At 38.1% G+C, this 21530-nt stretch overlaps 7 protein-coding genes across 7 annotated transcripts; 3 read left to right on the plus strand and 4 right to left on the minus strand.

Moving 5' to 3' along the window:
- Positions 1 to 21: 21 nt before the first annotated feature.
- Positions 22 to 621, minus strand: FDP41_004991 (uncharacterized protein; the record flags this gene model as incomplete). The annotated part of the gene is made up of 1 exon (XM_044708466.1): positions 22 to 621. The coding sequence occupies one exon, from the start codon at positions 619 to 621 to the stop codon at positions 22 to 24; it is 600 nt and encodes a 199-aa protein (XP_044560377.1).
- A 311-nt stretch (positions 622 to 932) lies between these two features.
- On the plus strand, positions 933 to 5573 carry FDP41_004992 (uncharacterized protein; the record flags this gene model as incomplete). Its single annotated transcript, XM_044708467.1, has 1 exon — positions 933 to 5573. The coding sequence occupies one exon, from the start codon at positions 933 to 935 to the stop codon at positions 5571 to 5573; it is 4641 nt and encodes a 1546-aa protein (XP_044560378.1).
- Positions 5574 to 6094: 521 nt separating this feature from the next.
- FDP41_004993 (uncharacterized protein) lies at positions 6095 to 7483 on the plus strand (the record flags this gene model as incomplete). Its single annotated transcript, XM_044708468.1, has 2 exons — positions 6095 to 6977; positions 7044 to 7483. The coding sequence occupies 2 exons, from the start codon at positions 6095 to 6097 to the stop codon at positions 7481 to 7483; spliced, it is 1323 nt and encodes a 440-aa protein (XP_044560379.1).
- Positions 7484 to 7885: 402 nt separating this feature from the next.
- Positions 7886 to 9343, plus strand: FDP41_004994 (uncharacterized protein; the record flags this gene model as incomplete). Its single annotated transcript, XM_044708469.1, has 1 exon — positions 7886 to 9343. The coding sequence occupies one exon, from the start codon at positions 7886 to 7888 to the stop codon at positions 9341 to 9343; it is 1458 nt and encodes a 485-aa protein (XP_044560380.1).
- A 152-nt stretch (positions 9344 to 9495) lies between these two features.
- FDP41_004995 (uncharacterized protein) lies at positions 9496 to 14665 on the minus strand (the record flags this gene model as incomplete). The annotated part of the gene is made up of 3 exons (XM_044708470.1): positions 9496 to 12903; positions 12962 to 14178; positions 14287 to 14665. 3 exons carry the CDS (start codon positions 14663 to 14665, stop codon positions 9496 to 9498), a joined length of 5004 nt encoding a protein of 1667 aa, XP_044560381.1.
- A 1531-nt stretch (positions 14666 to 16196) lies between these two features.
- FDP41_004996 (uncharacterized protein) lies at positions 16197 to 17713 on the minus strand (the record flags this gene model as incomplete). The annotated part of the gene is made up of 2 exons (XM_044708471.1): positions 16197 to 17129; positions 17249 to 17713. 2 exons carry the CDS (start codon positions 17711 to 17713, stop codon positions 16197 to 16199), a joined length of 1398 nt encoding a protein of 465 aa, XP_044560382.1.
- A 174-nt stretch (positions 17714 to 17887) lies between these two features.
- On the minus strand, positions 17888 to 21481 carry FDP41_004997 (uncharacterized protein; the record flags this gene model as incomplete). The annotated part of the gene is made up of 1 exon (XM_044708472.1): positions 17888 to 21481. The coding sequence occupies one exon, from the start codon at positions 21479 to 21481 to the stop codon at positions 17888 to 17890; it is 3594 nt and encodes a 1197-aa protein (XP_044560383.1).
- Positions 21482 to 21530: the final 49 nt, after the last annotated feature.

Raw genomic sequence — 21530 nt, forward strand, 5'->3', positions numbered from 1 at the left:
CAAAGGCCATCTGTGGGTTTCTCATGTCTGAGGCACAAATTCATTTAATGCATCCCTAAATAATGGAACCAATGTTTGAGTGCCTTCCTCATGTTTATATAAACATTCTTTTGTCAAAAAAGTTAATGCTGAATCATGATCATGCTCATTATAATCACCTAACATGATGATTGGAATGTTTGGCTTTTTGAAAATAATGTTATCGTGTTGTCGTCGTATTGAATGGATCGGTATCAAAATTTTCTCCTTCTCAAAATGTGATATCAAATATTGAACCTCATTCAAACGATACTTATTCGTGAGATAGGCTGTCCAAAGCGTTGCAGAACCATTATCGTTCAAAGGTGGTCTCAAATGAATATTCACCAATTGAATTTCAATAAATTCTTGTGGTGTTGGTTTAGCGTTTGAAGCAAGATGCTTTTCATTGGTGATTGTCGTGTTTTGCAGAATGCTGCTAATCGTTTCTAAAGGCAATCTCACTCGATGCAAATGCATGGGAAACCAACTTCCCTCTACTCCATTCTCTTTCAACGCTAAACACTCTTCCGAATTTTCAACCAATTCAAATTGTGTGTGATGATCTAACGCTCTTTTCGGATCCATAGGCACAGAAGACATTTTTTGAGTCTATTCTATTATCAGAACTCAAACACCATTCCAATTCAATCAGCAACAAGAACACACACCTTGATGATTCCGCTCCGAATGAAGAAATCCTTTGAAAATAACATTAAACTGAGATGGACAACAGAAATTTGATCATAAAAGAACTCAATTTACTTTGGTTTGAAAAGTAAACAGTAGCTACTGTTGATGACGTGAAAGAAACAACAAGAGAAAATGTCCCGTTTGCAAATTCCAGTGATCCAGAGAAATCATAATTTCAAAAAAAATACCTCAACCGAAAGGCGTAACTCTTTTCCGTCATCATGTGGCAAACATGGTCTTCCCGAATTACAGCAAAGAACTCGCACAACAACAACAACAACACTAAATCATCAACCAAATCAGCACTAGCTCCCACCGGAGTAAAGGCTCCGAGCCCAAAAAATCCTCTCTTCTTTGAGAGTCAGCAACATCAAATTTTGAAGAATGCACTCTCAACCCGACAACATCCGATCAATAATACTTCATCAAAACGGAATATTCATCAACAACGACCACAACTTCCCTCCCGCTATAATAATGACGGTGATGATAATGACGATGATGATGATGAGGAAGATATTGTGTTTAATCCGCAATTTGCCAATTTCATCTCATTAGAGAAAGATAACTCACAAAAAGATTTCTATGATGATGACAATGAAGACAAAGCATTACAACCATCATCAACGAGTAATAATTTAGTGCTGGATAAAACCAGTCCGTTGAACAGTCAAGAGAAAGATATTATTGAACACTTTTCTAACAAAATTATTGCTAATTCGCAACAAATTTCTTCCATCAAGATTGGAGACCGTATGGTTGATGAGAATGAGGATGAAGACAATGATAAACGACACCACAACAATACTCGGCGATCATCTCCAATGATATCAAGTAAAGCTTTGTTCACACCACCCTCTAAAAAGAGCAGTCAAAACAAAAAATCGAGCTCCACTTCAAAATTAATAACTGATGACGATGACAACAGCTCAGATAGTCTTTCCATCAATGATGACGATTTTGAAAAATATTTTGGAAGCTCACCAAGTTTAAATTCAAGTAGTAGCACGAAGAAAAAGAAGACCTCTTCAGCCTCATCGAAGAGACGAAAGAAAACAACCAAGCAGCTTCCAGACAAAATTTCAGGAATTTATCATTCTGATGAGGACGAAATCGATCAAGATGTTGAAAGTCTTAATGAAATTATGAATTTTGACAATGAGGACTCTCAACCGCGAGTGGTCAACACAACTGAGAACGACTCGTCATCCTCTACCGCTACCGAGTCGACTAATTCATATTCAAACGAATTTTCTCAACCCCTTACTCCACCAGAGAGAACATACAAGGCAACTAAGAAAAAACAAACCTCTCAAGCCTCCGTCAAAAGCAAATCATCCCTAAACACTTCCAAGTACTTCACTCCTCATTCTTCAACCGCACAGACATCATCTGCCAAAAGAAAATCAGCAGCTGCCACACTCACTGGTTTGTCTTACCATTTACCAAAGGAAATCGAAGATGAAGATGATATTGGTGATTTTTCTGATGAGGAGAATGTCACAATGGGGGGATCTTCGAATGGTGCCTTTTTTTCCAATCTTCCTCAACATTCGAGTTTAAACTCCTCCACAATGCAGCAACATGTTCACAACAACAACAAACTCTCAACAATTACAGCCACTTCCAAGTCAAAGTCACTCATTAATGTCGATGATTTGATTGCAAGTGACAGTGACAATGAAGAAGAAACAACTGAAGAAACTACCACAAGCTCAGAAATGGATCAGCGTTTCAGTCAAATGGTTGCAGCAGCACATACTCCCCTTTCTCAACAACCGGTGCAAACAACCCCTGCTAGGACCTCATCAGTTGTGACCTCCTCTGCCTCCAAAAACACAAGCACCTCCAAGAAGACCAACACCGATAATGTGCATAAGGACATTATTTTGTCAGGGGAGGATGGTTTTGATCTCGATGAAAGATTGAAAGGAATTAGAAGGAAAAGTGTTCGTCAATCAATCCATGAAAACGAAGTTGAACGATTATTATTCAGTAACAACAATAGACAGAGAAGAGGATCGTCTTCTCTTGAGAATACTGATGACATGATTGAGGATGAAAATCCGACTACTGCTACTTCTGTGATCTCTCATCCAAGCCAAAGTGGCACGAGTTGGTTAGATAACATTAGAAAATCCTCAAAGCAACCGCAACAACATGTCTCTTCATCAGCACAAGGCATTTCTCTCTCACAACAATCGAATCAGGGTAATAATGATCAATTCTTTTCTCAGTGGGACCATCTGAAAAAAATTCTCTCCACACGTTCACAAGGTCGCTTTGTTTCCAAACTTAAAAGAGCTATCAATGGAGGTATGAATGAGAAAGTATTTCAACGATTCAGTTCAGAAATTAATTTGAGTCAACAACCTGTCAAAGAAGGACTTGTACTCAAGATTCTCACGTTCAATCAAGCTGCATCTCAGGTATATCCTCATCTTGTGATTGGTATTTGTAAAATATTGAGCCGACCTCACTCCTCAGATAATGAACGATTGGATCAAGTTCTATATGAGAATGATTTCATTGACGTCTATTTTGCAAAGGAAATGAAGGAAAAATGGAATTTGAGACTTGGAAGTGTTGTCGAAATTTCAACTCTTTTCCATATCACTCCTCCACAAGATTTGTCAAATTTAGGTCAACCTTCTCAATACAATGAACCAATTTTCATTTACAGACCTAGACCTGTATTGAGCTATTTCTTTGAGATGAAATGTAAATCTCAGACCTCCGATATGAACGAACTCGCTCAAGACATTAAGGCTCTTCAAACCAAATTTAATTATCCAATGTTGTCCTCATCGTTGCCAAGTCATAATGACGTACAACAAAGATCCATGATGGTAGAGAATGAACAGGATGGATCAGTATCATCATTACCTTCAACTCCTCCCAGATCAAGCAGCAAATCACGAACGAACACACCACCTGACTTTCTCACGCCCTCTCATGTTCGTCAAAGAAACGCCATTGCAACGCCAAAGAGACTTGACTTTAGTGGAGACAATCAAGATACTTCCTCAACCTTTGAACGAAATTATCATCTAATTTCAAGAATTGCAACCGGACCTCTCACGAAGAAATTTGAATCTGTCTACAAATATCTTCACTCTTCATTTTTCCCTTCCTATTATTTGAATATTGAAGGTGTCATTCAGAGAGTTTGGAGTTTTGATTTCATCAAGCATGCTGTTGTAACGAATCACAAGACTGTTAGCATTCCGCAATTGACAAGCGATGAAGCTCAACTCTCAAATACTGTACTCATCCAATGCGTCTCCACAAAGAGTCTCTGTATTTTATTATTACCATCAGGAGATACAGAATATTCATACTGGCGATCAATATTTGATTACAACATTTCACAAGGCAAGGTCGTTCAATTCAATGTATGCTCCTTTAAGGACCGTGTATATATTGGTCCAGAGGATGAGTTGTACAGTATTATTGCACCAATGTATCATCACAATCAGCAACAACAAGGAATCATGACAGACCCGCAACACAGTCAAAGATCAACATGCTCTGAAAGCTCATCAACAAATCCTCTCATTCCTCTCTATTTCTTTACTACAAACTCTCAACATAGTACCTGTAAATATGTCATTCCAAACAATTACTCAATACATCATAATGCAGGAGGAATCATTCAACCAAGTTATTGTGACAGTGAACCATCTTCTCTATTGCTTGATCCATTATTAGAAAATATTTCTCCTTACTCCTCTTACAGACATCAACTATTCTATAGTTTTGAACAACCCATTTCAGGCGACACTCAACAATCCAATGGTGGAGTGGAGGATGTCATGATTATTGATGAGGATAATGAGAGAGGAGGCAAATTGAGAATGCATCGATGTGACATTGAAGGAACGGTATTGTTTATTAAGGAAACAGACCAAGTACCTTGGAGCGAAACGCAGAACTCCCTGATTCAAAATGAGCACGAAAATACTTTATTCACTTTGTACTTACTTCAGAAGCATTCGAGCATGATATTGAAATTGGACAGCATCGTTCCAACAGGATCTTCCGTTTTGTACTCCATCGCTAAATCCATTCAAACAAACAGTGAGATTATTTTACACAATGTTTTAGTGAGAAGACATTCGACCGAAAAAGAAGCAATTCACACAGAATTAATTCTTGATAAATTCTCGATACTGTATCTGCCAAAAGATGACAACACGGATGCTACGTCGTCAGCAGGAGAAGGGAATTATAATACCACCAAAATCTTGGATTTGACTCAAACTCTTCTACCATACTGTGTGAAACCGAGAGGAATGGATCAACAAAAGAAACATATTCACCGAATGAACGATTCTACAGCAGTCAAAGCTCTCGAATACGAATACACCTGTACAAAGAATTCAATAGGGTTGGTTGAAGGATATGTCACGGAGATACTGGAAGAGCCGAATCGAGGCCCAACCATTTCATTGTGTCCACATTGTCATCAATCTCTCCAGGATCATCATGATTTTCCAAATTGGAGAGAAACAGAGGAAGGACACAGAATGTGCATGCAATGTTTCACCACATTCACCAAGCCACAATTTGAGCTTTATTTCAGAGTTAAAGTTGGATCCAATGTTGTGCTTACTCTGGACACTTTGGCCATTCAACAAATGTTCGCCTACAAACAAACAACCAAGCAAAACAAGAAATTACCAGTATCAGGAAATGAGACCTACAAGCAAGCAAGGGATTTAGTGTTGAATCATCACTTACGATTTTTGTGTCATTGTGACGCAGTAGTAGAGAATGGTTCGGATCCTAAATCCGTCCATGAAGAAAAAACTATTTCTCCTTGCTATCATTTTTCGATTGTTCATGGAGTGAGAGTGTGATACGTAACCACACAAAATGAAGTAAAAAACACAAAGGTATGCTATAGTTCATTTTGGAATTTTGAGAACTAATTATTTAGTCACAAGATCAAGACTCAGACTACTCAGTCTTAATTAATATTAAACATGACACACTCAGGATAATGGTTGACACAAGTCAGAAGATAATATCCCTTTCATTACTCAGCCGATAAAAATGACCTCAATGTTGTGCAGTGGAAAATCGATTTGTTTTTAAAAACCTCAAATTCTTCAACTCAAATTTCTAATGTCAACAACACAACTGTAATCATTTGGAGGTTCGATTAAATTTAATGCATAATCCCTACGACGCAAACGAAACTAAAAATAATCCAAATTTATATTAGTTTGCTATTGATACTATTGATACAGTCATGACGAGAGTGTTTCATTGATTTTACTTCAATTTCCAACTGTACTATATTTGGTATGTTTTAAACGCATCTGCTGCGCACTAATCGAGCTCCAACAAAAAAAGAACTCAAACAACAACACCAATCATGAAACCACCAAACGTTGGAATTTCTGTGCACAAACTCACTCTACACATCAACAACAAGTGCCTCTTTGAAGATTTGGATTTTTCCCTCTCAATAGGTGATAAGGTTACCCTTGTAGGAGAGAATGGATCTGGAAAAACCACTTTTTTACGTTTATTGAGTGACGGTGGTTCTACTTCGAAAACCACCACTGCCACTACCACCACTTCGGATTATACCTATTCCGGATCGGTGAGGGTCGAGGGTAGAATTGGTTATTTGCCACAACATTTTGAGGAAATCATTATGAAAGATCAGGAAGATCTTTCTGCCATCATGACCAGTCTGCAATGTTTACATGATGAAACAATGAATCACTTTCTAAAACAAGGACTTGAACCACTCTCTTCCGAATGGTATCAGGAATTGAATGCTGTCGGAGGACATGAGATATTTCGACAAGCACATCTGATCGGACTATCCAACCAATTACTGGAACAACCATTTCATCATCTCAGTGGTGGAGAGAAAACAAAAATCATGTTATGTGCATTGAGTGTGATTGAAACGGATATTTTGTTATTGGATGAACCGACGAATCATTTGGATCGACAAGGAATTGAATGGCTGGAGAACTTTTTGAAGGAATACAGTGGAGCAGTGATTATGGTGACACATGATCGAAGTTTAATTAATGCAGTTTCTAATAGAATTTCTGAACTTTCTCCTCATACTAAGAAATTTGTGCACTTTAAGGGAGGATATGAAAATTATTTAATTCAGGAAGAAAAGAAACGTAAAAAGTCGATCCAAAAACGTGAACAACAAGACAAGGAATTGAAACAAGTCAAACAAAAATCTACACAACTCAAATGCAACATGAAAGAAAAGAAGATTCGAGGGAGTTGGGACAGAGATAAATTAAGCCACAACAATAGAGAACAATGAGTGCAAAAGGGAACTTCTAAAGCTTTTAATCGATTTACTCGAAAGCAAGAACAGATCACTGAAAATCTAGTGGACATTCTTCCAGAGAGAACCAAAATTTCCTTTGAATTTGAGGATGAATCGATTTCATCAAACATTTGTTTGGAAGTATTTGAATTGGCCAAATCTTTTGAGGAGAAACTTTTGTTTCGTCATTTATCTTTTACATCGGTGAACGGAGATCGACTTGTGATGAGAAGATGTTCGATACTTCTCTTAGATGAACCAACCAATCATATTGATTTTCCAAGTTTGGAGGTGATTGAAGAAGCATTATTGAATTTTCCTGGAATCATCATTGCTGCAACTCATGATCGATACTTTACTGAAAAGATTGCCACAGAAATTCTAAACCTTTCAGAATTCAATGATTCCTCTCACTCCGAGAAGGTACTTCAATCCAGTGAAGAAAGGTTGAAATAATTGTTTTTGACGAATTTTAGTTCAAAATCACAGGATGAGAATTGTGTTCTTCTTCTTTGCCATGATTACCTTCGATTCCATTCAATCATTGACTCAATTCTCTATTCAAGAAATCAATTCAACATTCATTCCTTCATCACAGAGAGTATTGAAAAAGCAGCTCCATACCACCACAACAAGGAATTTTTTATTACTCAGTAATATGATGACAGGAATGCAGATTGACAACACTTTTGTACACAGAATCCAACGATTATTACAACTCATCAATGACAGATCATTTTCAATACTGACTGAACGGTATTCGTAATCATTTTCCTTGCACCTTCGCTTGATCAAGCCAATTCAGAGGGACTGGCAATCTCTAGTGAAAAAAATACCTAAAAAGTAAATATAGCTGAAATGCGAGAAATTATTTGTATTCAGTTGGGACAAGCTGGTATTCGGATTGGAGATTTGTTTTGGAAACGATTATGTAGAGAGCACTGGAAAAGCCTTTTTGGAATGAACGATCATACAAATGATGATGAATATTCAGAGGAAAATTTACAATCGTTTTTTCATCACTCTGAAAAGGCTCATCATGATGATGAAACCAAGTTTATTCCGAGAACACTGTTTGTGGATGTGGAACATCATTCAACACTTTATTCAGCTAAAATTTGTAATAGAGAATTGTATGATCCGAAATGTTTTATATTTGAACAAGATATTGATTCATCAAATGGTACATTTTCAAGAGGATTCTATGGAGAACAATCAAGTAAATTATTTGAAAAACGAAAATTGGTGGAAGTGTGTGATTTTTTGGAAGGCTTTTTCTTATTTTCATCATGTGGAGGAGGAACGGGATCAGGATTGTGTTCTCAACTTTTGGAACATCTTGCTGTGGAATATCCAAGAAAGATAAGAACTTGTTTTACCTTGTTTCCAATGATGACTTCATGTAATGGAGACTATTCATTTCTTTCAAATAATCAACATGTTGTGGAGCCTTATAATGCAATGTGTTCAATGAATGAGCTTACAGAGTATGCTGATGTGACAATGACATTTGACAATCAAGCTCTATATGATATTTGCAAACGATCACCTCATCGTTTGAATGACCAAGTGCCAAATATTGTTCATATGAATGATTTAATTGTTGAGGTGGTAGCATCATGTTCCTCATCCAAGAGATTTTATTCTGGTTATGGAGCTGATCTCTGTGATGTGGTGAGAATAATTCCTTATCCTCGGTTTCACTTTTTTCAAAGTTCATATTGCTCTCCTGATTTTATCAACCATGACGACAACGATACTCGTTCACTTCAACAAATTCAACAATTTTTTACAGCAAAAGTTGAAATGACACAACAATTAGCCAATGCCTTTCGCATGATTGAAAATGTCTTTTCAAATGAATATTTGATGACGAAATGTGACCATCAACTCGGAAGATATATGAGTTGCAGTTTAAATTTTAAGGGGAGTTGGGAAACAAAAACAGTTCAGGAAGCGATTAAAGCGGTGAAGCAAAGTGGAAGGCCGCGCTTTTTTGGATGGATGCCAACAGGTTTCAAATGTGGGCTTTATCCTCAGCATGAAGCATCAGACTTTTTGGAAACAGAGCGTTCGATATTGGGCAATCCAGACCAGTCTGTTTGTGCTGTGGTCAATTCGACGTCGGTCGTGGATCTTTTCAAGAAAATTGAACGTCAAGCCAAGTTATTGTTTGAGAGAAACTCATTTCTTCATTGGTTCGCTCAGGATGGCTTGACAGAAGATGATTTTTCACAACGCCTACAGAAACTAAGTTCATTAATTGGAGACTACAATGAAATTAATAATTTTGTGGAAGAAGAGCCAGATATTTGAATCATCTGGATGAAAAACTAAGATCCACAAAGAGATATCTAAGCCAAGTCCTGTTCAAGATTTCAAACTCACATCATTTATTCTTCTTTACAAAGTTCTGAAACGGGGTTGTAGCAACGGTGGGAAATAATAACAATAATTTATTCAATTAATTACAAAAGACTACTCAGCATCGTCACCAATGACACAAAGAGAAGCATTACAACAGCAACACAATTCTGTGAAGTTCCATTCACATGACTGCTTACAGGACGAGTCGAATTGGAGCTCGTTCCAGGAATAATCACTTCTTTTTGTGTGAATTGAATCACTTCATAACTATGAAGTTGTGAACTTGCTGACTCACGAGTCGATCTTTCCAATGATCGGGCAGCAGTGATTACTAATTGAGATTCTGTATGAATGAAACACGTATGAGTACCGACTGGAATCGATGAAGGTGCTGGTGTGAAGGTCAATCCGATTTGGAAATTAACATTTGGGAATGAGACAAGTCGAGTGTTGTGTGCAGAAACTGGCAAATGATTGTCAACAATTCTGAACCATGCATTCATAGTGGTACTATTGGAAACAGTACATCCTAATTGTCCTGAACTCAAATCAAACGGAGGCATGCGATATCCACTCTTCATGCAACATAAATAAGCGTTTTTAAGAGTGATGCCTACTCCGTTTGGAATGACATTACTCGATGCTGAGACAAGTTGAACTAAAACATTGGGTGACTCTGAGGTAGAAAAGGACATTTTCGAGTGTTGGAACTGATCGCCGTACAAGGAGAGTCGAGTTGTGAGTTGTAAATTCGTAGATGGAGGATCATAGGGCATGTAATATTGAAGATCAAGAACCAGATCAAGAGTGACATCAGTTCCATTAATGGTCACTTGAATATTGAATCTAAAAGTACCTGACACTACGGTGACAGCTTTGGTCGATGTCAATGCAAGATAATATTCACCTGTTTTAACTTGATAAAAGGTTGCATAAAAGCCATAATCACGAATTGGTGTGGATCCTACAAATGTCACTCGTGTTAAATCTCCATTGGAAATGAATAGTCTTCCTTCAACAGTTAGGGTTTTGTTTTGAATTGAGATCACATCTCGGCGATAGGTCACTGATGTCAAATTCTCTGCGGTGTAACCCATTTCAATGTATTGATGTGAGTCGAGAATGATCTTGATTTCATGATTAATATTGTAATTCACAATACTGCACGTTCCAGGTGTTTCCTGTGGTTTTTCAAATGCCACATAAAATGGAATGGTCAAAGTATAAATATTTCCAGAGGCATCAAGTTTTTTAGTGACTAGTGGAGTGCTAATCATGGAGGAAATGTCCACTCTAAATGAATAGATCCATTCACAATTTGTTTCATTCGTTGTCACAATTGAAATTTCACTCTGATATGGAACATTTTGGGTTGAACAATTCCGAATATTCATTAAGGCTACTCTCAGTGATGTGTTCTTCATATCGGGTTGGAAAAATTTGGAAACACTAATGGTGTATTCAATCTGATCATTTCCAACATCTTTGGAACTCATGGTTGGGAACATATTGAAGGATAAAGAGTCACATCGTTCCTCTCTATACTGACAATTATTACCATAAAATCCATCTTTACAACGAATGCATTGAGTAGAATTGCATGAATCACAATTAATAGGACATGGTGTAAAACATTGATCTCCCTTAAATCCATCAATACACGAGGTACAATTTTGAGAATCGGTACATGTTTTGCAATTTCGAAGACAAATAGGAGTGGTACATGTCGCTCCAGTCCATCCTTGCTTGCACGATGTACAGGTTTGATTATTTTGACAGGTGTTACAATTCTCTGGACATCTTTCACACTTGTCTCCATTATTAGAAACATAAAAGCCATCGTAACAGAGGCTACAACTTTCCACACTGCTGCATGCTCTACAATTGTCAGGACATGCAGGCGAACATAAACTTCCCGAATAGCCATATTTACATTGTTGACAGGTAGTACTTGAGTTGCATGAAAGACAATTCACTGGACACTTATCTCTACACATGTTGGCTGTGTTATAACTTCCATCGGCACATCCTTGACATTGATATGGCACTGAAGAGAGATTGGAACATGAAGGAGAGGAGAATAGTTCACATTGGGTTCCTGTGAATTGTGGCTGGCAGGAGCACACATTTGGAGCCACACATTGACCTTTTCCTGAGCACACTCTTTGATCGTCGGACGGTAATCCAAAGCATACAGGTTTATCGCAAAGTTGTCCAGAATAATTGGAATTACAAGCACAAAGATCAGTGTTAGCACATTTGCCATTTCCACTGCATACAGTTGGATCAAAGTCATAAATACCAAAGCAGCTTGTTTGGGAGATGAGATACTTTCCATAAACTAGATAGCCATCGTAGCCTGAAACATAGTACATAACGATTCGAGATGCACCAGTCATTTGGGAAATATAGGAATCTGTTCCCAGCACATAGAGTTTTCTACTTCTGGTCACTAAAGAATAAAACGAGCCGCTTGGAAAGGTATTGATCACAACAAATGGTTCCCCAGAAGGAGAAGTGAACAGTTCTGAAGGACGTGAAAGAGTGTATGAAAAGGAATTGTCAATACCGGAGAAGAATATTCTTCCATTTTTGGTTAAAAACATGGAGTAGTAATTACTGTTAGCAGCAATAGAAGTTATTTCATCTCCATTAAAAGAAGATATATCTAGTAGAATTGGTTGCATTTCACACAGATTGTTGTTAATTCCGTAATACCTCTTTGATACAAATCCCCATCCGTAAAGTTTTCCAGAGTAACTGTATGCAAAGCAGATTTGTTGGCGACAGTCAAAGACCTTAATTCGATCATTGTTTGGAAAAACAATTTCTGTGAGGTTGGTAAATACTGCTCTTCCTTGAATTCCTGAATGTATGCAGAGTCCAGAAGTGTAAAAACCGTTCATATCACCATAAACATAGAGTCTACCAGATGCTGTCAAATAAAAACTGTAATAGTTATCGATTGCTACATCCACGATCACTTCAGGTAGAGTCGTGTTAAAAGGTACTGGAACAGTTGAATACTTGAATGGAATACTTGGAGTGTTTCCAAACTGAAAAACAATGGATGGAGTAGACGTGGTAATAATTCCATTTGAGCTGTAAATATCAACATTTGTAAACGTATAAGGAGCAAAGGATGCATTCGAAATTTGTACGAAAGAAGATGAGGAAGAGTCTTTTGTTAACAAGGTCTTTCCTACGTCTCCAATGATGAGTAAACGATCATTGTCATAAGCAATTTTTTCAACTTTGCAATAAGCGTAGCCAGCACTTATAATACCGGCTGTGTTAGGTGGAATTGGATACGTGTATACATTACGATTCGTAGAATATCCAACGCTACTGCAAGTTGGGCCGTAATATCCAGGAGCACACAATGAACAACTCACACTATTGCTACAAAGTGAGACAATTTGCAACGCATGGTGAGGAACATGTAAGTCCATACCAGCCGTTTTTACAACTTGTGCATTGATAGGGAGAGGAGCATGACGAACATCCAACTGGACACAAGATTTGAGTGCAATTCCGTCCAGTCCAACCGTCGTCGCATTTACAAACCTCCGAATCGACACAAACACCATTCACACAGGATGTACATTTTGGAGCACATAGAGGTGGTGTTGTGGCATTGGACGCACACGTAAGACAGAAAGTACCATTCGTACATGTGGCACAATTGCTTGGACATGTAAAACTACAGATACTTCCATAATAACCTGGTTTGCATGAGTTACAGGTCTTAGTGGTTTGATTGCAACTTGTGCATTGAGAGGGACATGTGAAGGATGGAGTGGCTGCAATCATAGATGTCGATGTGGTCAGGTTGACTTGAATCTGGTTGGGATATGCTCGAATAGTGAAAGGGTTGAGATATCCAATGGTAAATGTTGCATAAATATCATACGTTCCTGATGGGATGTCTGAGGTAAAAGTAACCCAAGTATATTGATAATCACAACTTCCATTGGCTACTAGATAGGATCTTTGTGGGTTCGAAACTGAAAAGATACTCACTTGCATGGAACATCGAAACCAATCAGAATCTTGGACTAGTAACTGTTGATAAGGAGAAGTGATAATGGAGTTGAAAACAAACATTCTGATGATTTCTTGCAAGGGAGTTTTCATATTTACATGGTCCATGTAATTCTTTAGACTGTGGAGGGTGGTATATAATGGCCATGGATCGTACTCATATCGAAGTGCAAACAACTGACCGAAGTGGTTGGAGGTCAATATTCCCTCAACCATATCTAGATATATGCATGACAAATCCTTACAATAGCATCCCAATACAATTCGAAGATGATTGACATATCTCTGTCCTAAATATTGGAATAAGGAGTATCCAGGTGCTGGTGCTGCAAATGTAATTAACTTCATTTGTGAAGTGGAAATGTTGAATACGAGTGCAAGATCCACTGCACAGAGCTGAGCCAAACCTCCACCTTGTGAGTGACCTGTAACAATGAGTTGTGGATTGGTACCACTTTGAAGCGCTGATTGAATGATAGATATCAATTCAGATCTGTATGACATGTATTCCAAATAATAGCCAGAGTGAAACCAAGCACAATCACCGTTAAGAATAGGAGGACAAAGGTGGGTAGGTACTGGAACAACTTCAACATTGGTGAACCAGTCCGAAACTGTATCCACCAAGTCCCAAGATGTTTCAGTTCCTCTAAAGGCAATGGCATACTTGTTTTGATACTTGTGCTTGTAAATTCTAAACACTGCTGATACTGATTTATAATCCTCAATAATTGTCCACTCTGGTCAATCATGAGAGGCAAGAAAACACATTTATGAAAGAAATGTTGATAATTCATGCATGAACGAACAAGGATGAGTTGATGGAATCTTCTTCAAGGAATACTTACCAAAAGGCTTTTCAAAGTTTTTGTCTTCATAGTAAACATTGTTAGAAAGACGAGCGGCATTCCATACATCATTGTCAAAATTGCCATTGAAAAAGGAAATATCATAGTAGTATTTTCTCTTCTTAGAATTTGTGTGCTTGTATTGAAGAGTCTTCCAAGAATAGGGTTGAACAACATGTGTTCTAATTGTGGCAGTGATGTCTCGAGTCATCCTCTTTGCTAAATATTGTGGTTGATTCCATAAAGATGAGGAGGATGAGGATTGAACCACACCGTTTGTAGCAACAAAGACGAGTAACAAGAACCAACAAATCATCAACAACAAGCAGTTGATGTTGTTGGAAGAGAAGAGTCCTCTTGCAGGGAGTAGTGCAAACATTTTTCTGCTTGTTGTTGGGGCGACAAGGGGAGAATTATTAGCGGGATAAACAGCTAGATGCAATTGGCATTCCCAACTTGTCGTCTGTCATCTTCTTTGAAATTCAAAAAAGTGCATAGCGTGATCACGTGGGAAAAAATTGGCATTACGATCTCCAATAGCTCGTTTTGACACACCCGGAAAAAAATACAGGGCCACCCTGCTGCAGTTCGTTGTTCGTTGTTCGCAAAAATCTATTCTCCCAGAATCGAGTGGATGTCTTTGTATTGATCATCAAAAGCATCTTTTGCGCCATCTTAATAGTACAAATGATTTTTTCGGAAGAGATTGATCAAAAACTTTTTTCAACATCTCTTTCAGCACCAGTTGCGATAGAACGGAGAGTTTTTACTCGTTTTAGCTAATCGCTAAAAATATTGATGTTGAAACCACAAATAGATGATTACAATTCATTGCAATGGTTTGCATCAAAGTCCAAGATGTAAATTCGGATCGCAGTTGCATCATGATGATAAATTCAATCCTTTATGATGAAGATATTTTTTTGAGCCTCTTATTCTTCAGATAACAGTTTAATTGTCTTCTTAGAAGTTCTTTAAGGATTTTATTCAGAGAAATAATGAGAGAGCAGAGTATTGGGAACGACATATTTACAAGAAGATAGGGAAGAGAATGATCAAATCGATTCTGTTCATGTTTTCAATGATGTAAAAGGGAAAGAAGACTGCAATTACTATTCTACTGAAGAAGTGGATTTGTCCACTTTTCTGTATTGTTGTTCCCAATGTTTGAATTTTTCCCAACAAGAGGAATTTTGTTTGTTTCCTGAATTGTTATTTTGTTGGCATGTCAATAATTTTGGTTTCACATCTTGAACCATTCGATCCATGTCATAATTCTTGTAGAGATAGACACCTGAAGCAACTCCTAAAAGAAATGAAATCATTTGGAATGTTGTTTGTGTGAAATAGTAGGTAGTGATTAATGTCTTGTTCGATCTGACAATTTGTTATTGAAGTCAATGATTGTGTTTTTTTTGTTGTTGGAATTTGTTGCTGAACGAATGGTTCAGGACGGATTTATTGTTTTCTGCTCTAACGCTTCCAATTTCAAAAAGTCCGTAACAATCGTTTTTTTTGGCATTCTGTTTGCAGATTGGTTTTCACTGGTATGGTTTCCATTAAATCAATTTCAATCATTTTCTTGAAAACTGAGCTGCTCTCAAAGAAACTTATTGCCGCGACCAGCAGGAGAATGGCAGCTGAAATGTAACAAGTGAGGAAGATTTAGATCTTGTAAGGTTTTCCATGTTTGCATTTTCCATCCAAAATCAGTGCTACAAATTTTAAACGAAACAAAACGTTGAATTCCAGAATTAGTCACAACAGAATCAATTTTATTGCCTACAAGTTACTTTGTTTCATCTTTATGATGGATTGAAAGCTTGAAAATTGTCTTCTATATGGAAGCAATTTACTTAGATCAAATTGTACAATAGCAGAAGTTGTTAACGACAAGTGAATCAAATACTTTAATGATCCCACCACAACAATCCAGGATACTTTTCATCTCTCTTCAATACAATGCAATTCTTCAAATTTTCCCACAATGAAACAATGAACGTCTTTTCAGTCTCTTCTCTGTAAAACGTTCCCACTACTTTTTTGATGGCCTCAGTGGCTTCCTTTGCATGATAGAATGGAATTTTAGAGAAGAGATGATGGCACACGTGAGTATCATGAATGTGGTGCAATTTTGAATCGATGAATGAAGATCCCATATGTCTGTCCACTGTACAAAGCGCTCCTTTCAGCCAAGTCCATTCATCTTCATCCATATGTGGAATGGAATCATCTACATGTTGTAAAAAGGTAATGGAAGTGAGAAAGAAAAAGTTCACACAGAGAGGAAGGACATAGACAGTCATCATGATTTGCCATCCGTAAATTATAAACAATTTGTAGAGCAGACAAAGCATGCCGAGAACTCCAAAATTGGACAAGTGGATTTTGATTGCCTCCTTTTTGGTGAAAATGGGAGAGGATGGAATATAGTGAGAAGTAAAAGTGACCGGATTCTTCTTGTTGGTAGGGTTGTATTCGCTGATGTCATTGGAAGCAACAGAATCATTAGCCACATCGATCGTCATTGCCTTGTCAGTATTGTCACATTCCTTTAAATGAGTGGGTTCATATCGTTTTCCTTTCACATAGTAAGCAACAACATTTTCCTTGATAGGTCCAGACACATTGAAGAGAAGATGAAGTGGCCACCCAACGGTAGTCATGACCAAAATGTCAATAAAGGTTCTGAAATCGGATTGAGTAGTGGCATGTTTTGGTGTGGTGGGGCCTCTGGTCTTGGCTTCAACAGATTCAAATGGTACTTCTTGAATCGTTTGTGGCACCCAGGTTTGGTCTCTTTCCATATGATTGGTATTGGCATGATGAATGGCATGAGATTTCTTTGAGGTTCAGAAAAATGTAACGAAATGTTTTTCAAAAACAAAAGTTGTTTGAATTGTGATGATCATCGTATTCGATTTGTAAAAAGTGTTGATTGAAATAAAGTTGTCATACTCACCTGCCACGCAAAATATGGCACCAACAAGGCGCTTCCTACAACAAATCCGACAATATCACAAACTAACGCAGAATCGGAAAAAGCATAATGTCCACATTCGTGTTGTAGCACCCATAAACCAGTGAAAGTGGTTCCCTGAATAAAGACATAACTCAAAAACAACACAGTTTGAATGCTATAGTAAACAATTTGAGACAATGTAATTAATTGATGTGAATGAACATTATCGTGGTGAAAATTCCACACATCACTAACCACTTGTGAAAAGTAATAGTATGCAACGGTATAAACCACAATTTGAACTAAATCAGAAAATAAATGAAGAAGACTCTTTAACAGTGGTCTTTCAAAGCAATGTTTTGGAATGGCTTGTTTGATATCTTTCAAGGTGAAAGGCAGCTCTCCATGAAAGGCATTCACAGGAGATGGGATGCTAGCACGTTGTTGTTGGTGTTGTTTCGACATTTTTTTCACTCGCTCCTGTGCGTTTGACAGCGGTGGATAATACGTCAATTAAAATAATGAAGCAGAACCCCTTATATTTAGTCCTTCCTGTTGAGGAAACGGAGAATATTCAGAATTTTGGAACTTTCAGATGAATTGCATTAAGGTTTTCATTGCAGTCAATCGTCAACACAGTTAAACCTTATTGGCAGGCTTTTGTGTAGTGGTGTACGTTCCGCAACGAACAGGTTTCATGGCAGCACCGCTACTCATGGACTTTTGAAGATGCATCATTCGATCAAGGTTGCGTCGTATTTCTAATTCACGCTTCTGGACCGTATCGAGCTTTCTCCAAGGCTTGAAAATGACCAATAATAATGCAACAGTGACCACCAAAAGCATGGCAATCACGACAAATGCAGATGGAAGAACGGAAGCCAAAATAACAGTGACAAGATTATTTGGAGCTTGAAAACTACAATCCTCTGTTTGACATCTGACACCAAAAGATTTGAGGAGAATGATGACATTTTGGTTCACAGTGCTTGTTGTCATCATCAATTCATGAAGAGATCTTGTACTGGGGAACAGATTTGAAATGGGGCTTTGAGAAATGCCAACACTAAATGGAAGTTGTTGAATTGAACCGAAATCATTCAAGGTCATTTTGGTAACACGTTCCACCAAGCAAATGACCGTTTCGTTTGGAGAAATGTCAGTTATTTTGAGAGAAGCATGCCACACAGGATTCGTTAAATCAGAGGGATTTCTCAACTCAAGAATCATTTTGTAGTATTGAGACGATGAAATGTTGCAAGCTAATTTGTTGGCAGCTAATTCAGATTGGAGCCCTTCGTTTGATATATCTCCTGGTAAGCTGTAGAACAATTGTATTTTGGGTATGGTGCCGTTGGATACTGAAAGTTGGCTTTGAATGTAGTACTTGGCATCTATAGCATTGATCAGCCACAATTCTAGCACATTTCCAGTCGATGCGGTAGTAATCTTGAATTGAGCAATCGCTTGCAAATCGGTAATGAGTGAAGTATTTGCAGTCTCAAGAGAATATCGTGCTTTCTGGGATTCGGTAGTGAAAGTGCTAGCAATTGAAAGAACAGTGTCAATGCCATCACTAATTAATGTCATGTTCGGTTGCCCTAAACTGTTTGGAAGAGTCGCATTCCCGGTTTTCATGACATCCAACACATCATTCATTGTTTCAAAAGCCACCAAGTTCTTGTTCCTTAAATTAACTACACGATAGGTCAATGCTAGAGATGTTTTTAGAAAGCTCACCCCATCATTGAGAGAGACTCTAACCATAATCTTTTCGTCTTGAATTGCTTTTAGCGCTGGTACAACGCAGGACATGTAGCGATGACTCAAAAAGGTTCCAACAACTGTAATTTGTTCACCAGTAGACAACAGTATAAATTGACACTTCAATTTGTGATTAAGCGCATCGAAATAAACACCCTCAATTGTGAGAGCTTCTCCATTTGGTGCTCTTGTTGGATTTAAACCCAATACACCATTATATTTGACCGTGGTGGTGACATTTGAATATATCAGGCCACTTCCCACCAAATGTTCAACCTTCACTCCAACCAAGTCTGAATTACCATTTTTGTTAAGAACTGGAGACTCAAAACATGCCTCCTCTCCAAAATTTGCATTCATAGAGTCGTCACACAAGGTGAGCTTTGAAGAACCTTGATACAGATTGAGATAAGAGTATGAAATTCGAGACCAGTCAGCAATAAAAAGATCCTTTCCTTGCACCCTTGTCGCAATTCCACCATCCAAAATATTCGGATATTGAGATTCGATTTTTGTGATTGAGGGAGTGAATCTTCGTAAAAACACTCGACATGGTGTGCCCTGTACAGAATGCGTGATGTATGGAGGCCTGTCGTCAACAAATGCAGAGAGAGAATAGTATCGAGGAACCGCTAAAATTTTCTTTCTTGTCTGATCAAAAAACAGAGAATCCTCTTGTAAATCATATTTGCCTGAAATGGTGAAGTCTGAGAGCGAGCTGTTTAACAACGTTACTGTCTGTGTTGAAATGTTCACACTCGCAAATTGTACGACACCCAAGTTGGAAGCAGGGGAAAAAGCTATTCTATATTCTCCTTCTTCCCCAGGGAAAAGAAACAACCCATTGTGCTCCTGGTCTATGTTTGAACCATTGAACGGAAGTTCAACATTAACCAAAATTGTAGAGCTGGAATTTCGATGAACTGTAAACACTACAAGGCGAGTAGTGGCCACTTCAGTTTTTGACACACCAATACATGCAAACTCGTCAGTAGTTCTGTTTATCCGAAACGCCAATTCCTCTGAAGAGTACCTAGGTAATTGTTTCAAGATGCAATTATTAGGAAAAAATTTCATTCTGTTTAGAATGGAATTGTTGAGAAAGGGAGTGAGTGAGTTACCATCGATATTCGCTCGTTTCCACGACATTATATTGGTATTAATGTCTTTTTCTAAAATATACATACAATCAAACAGAGCTGAATAGTAGATACCAACAAATGTTCCATTCTTACTTGGAATCAGGGAATTGGAAGAGAACACAGTCTTGGTCAATGGATCACTTGCTGACAATTCTCTCAATGAAACTTTGGACAAGTAATAAAGAGAAGAGGCTTGCTCCGTTGATGTCACCATATTAATTTGGTAAATGGAATCTGATGAAAAATCGTAAAATGTTGGAGAACACGTTTCAGAAAGTGGTATGCTGCTAAATAACACACTTGACTGAACTAATCGATTTGCATTAAGATCGATTAATGCGAGTGAGCTTGTCTCATCAATTGCAAGCACATATCCGCTTCGATAGACATTACTCAATGCAAGGGTACATTTTGTTCCTGCGTAACCATCTGTACATTTACAATTATCTGGTGAAATACAACTACCTTGACCCGAGCAAACATTCTTATTGTTCGAAGGTAAACCAAAACATAATGGGTATTGACACCTGAGTCCTGTGTAGCCAGTGTGGCATGAACACACTTCATACTCGAGACAATCTCCATGCGACGAGCAAACGGTGGATAAATTACTGGCAATTCCTGCACAAGTGGTAATCTGGCATCTATTGCCACTGTAAAATGGTTTGCATTCACAGACATTGGGCTTCGTACAGGTGCCTTTTCCAGAACATACTGTTTGATTCTGATAGGAAATACCGTAACATGAGTATTCTCTACAGTTCGGTGGTAGATAACCTGGTAAGCACGTGCAAGTGTTTGGACCCGTGCACGATCCTGTCAAGGAAGCACATCCTCCAATATCGGAGCAGTGAAAGGCCGAGCAATTTGAGTTGCCCCATCCATAATCACAATCACAAACACCCTGAACAAAGCATGACCCGTGGCCCGAACAATCATTCTGATCGGCACAATAGGTTTTCTCGCATCTGGATCCGTAATATCCATTTGGATTATTGCAAACGCAGTGATCGTTGGAGGTACAGTTGCCTCTCCCCGAACATACTAAAGTATCATTGCTTAATTTGCCAAAGCAAGTATATAAGGTTGGAGTGGTTTGTGCATGAATGAAAGGCAGAGTGAGGAATGGTAGTAGAATTTTCAATGTAATACTTTCGTACTTGTCTCGAGGAGATTGTTCAAGATGAAGAAGGGATGATGGCTCCGATGAGATCGGAATTGAATATTGAGAAAGAAGGCAACATAGTAAAACACGTATAACAACGATGAATGTCAATCCTGAAAGAAGGAGAGAAGGCTTGAGGAGAATATAGGGCTTCAACCTCATGTTTTGTGAGAGGATGTTCTATCGAAATGAAGGCGCGAAAGAATGAGAG

This window comes from Naegleria fowleri, assembly GCF_008403515.1.
Source record: "Naegleria fowleri strain ATCC 30894 chromosome Unknown tig43, whole genome shotgun sequence".
Lineage (NCBI taxonomy): Eukaryota > Heterolobosea > Eutetramitea > Acrasida > Naegleriidae > Naegleria > Naegleria fowleri.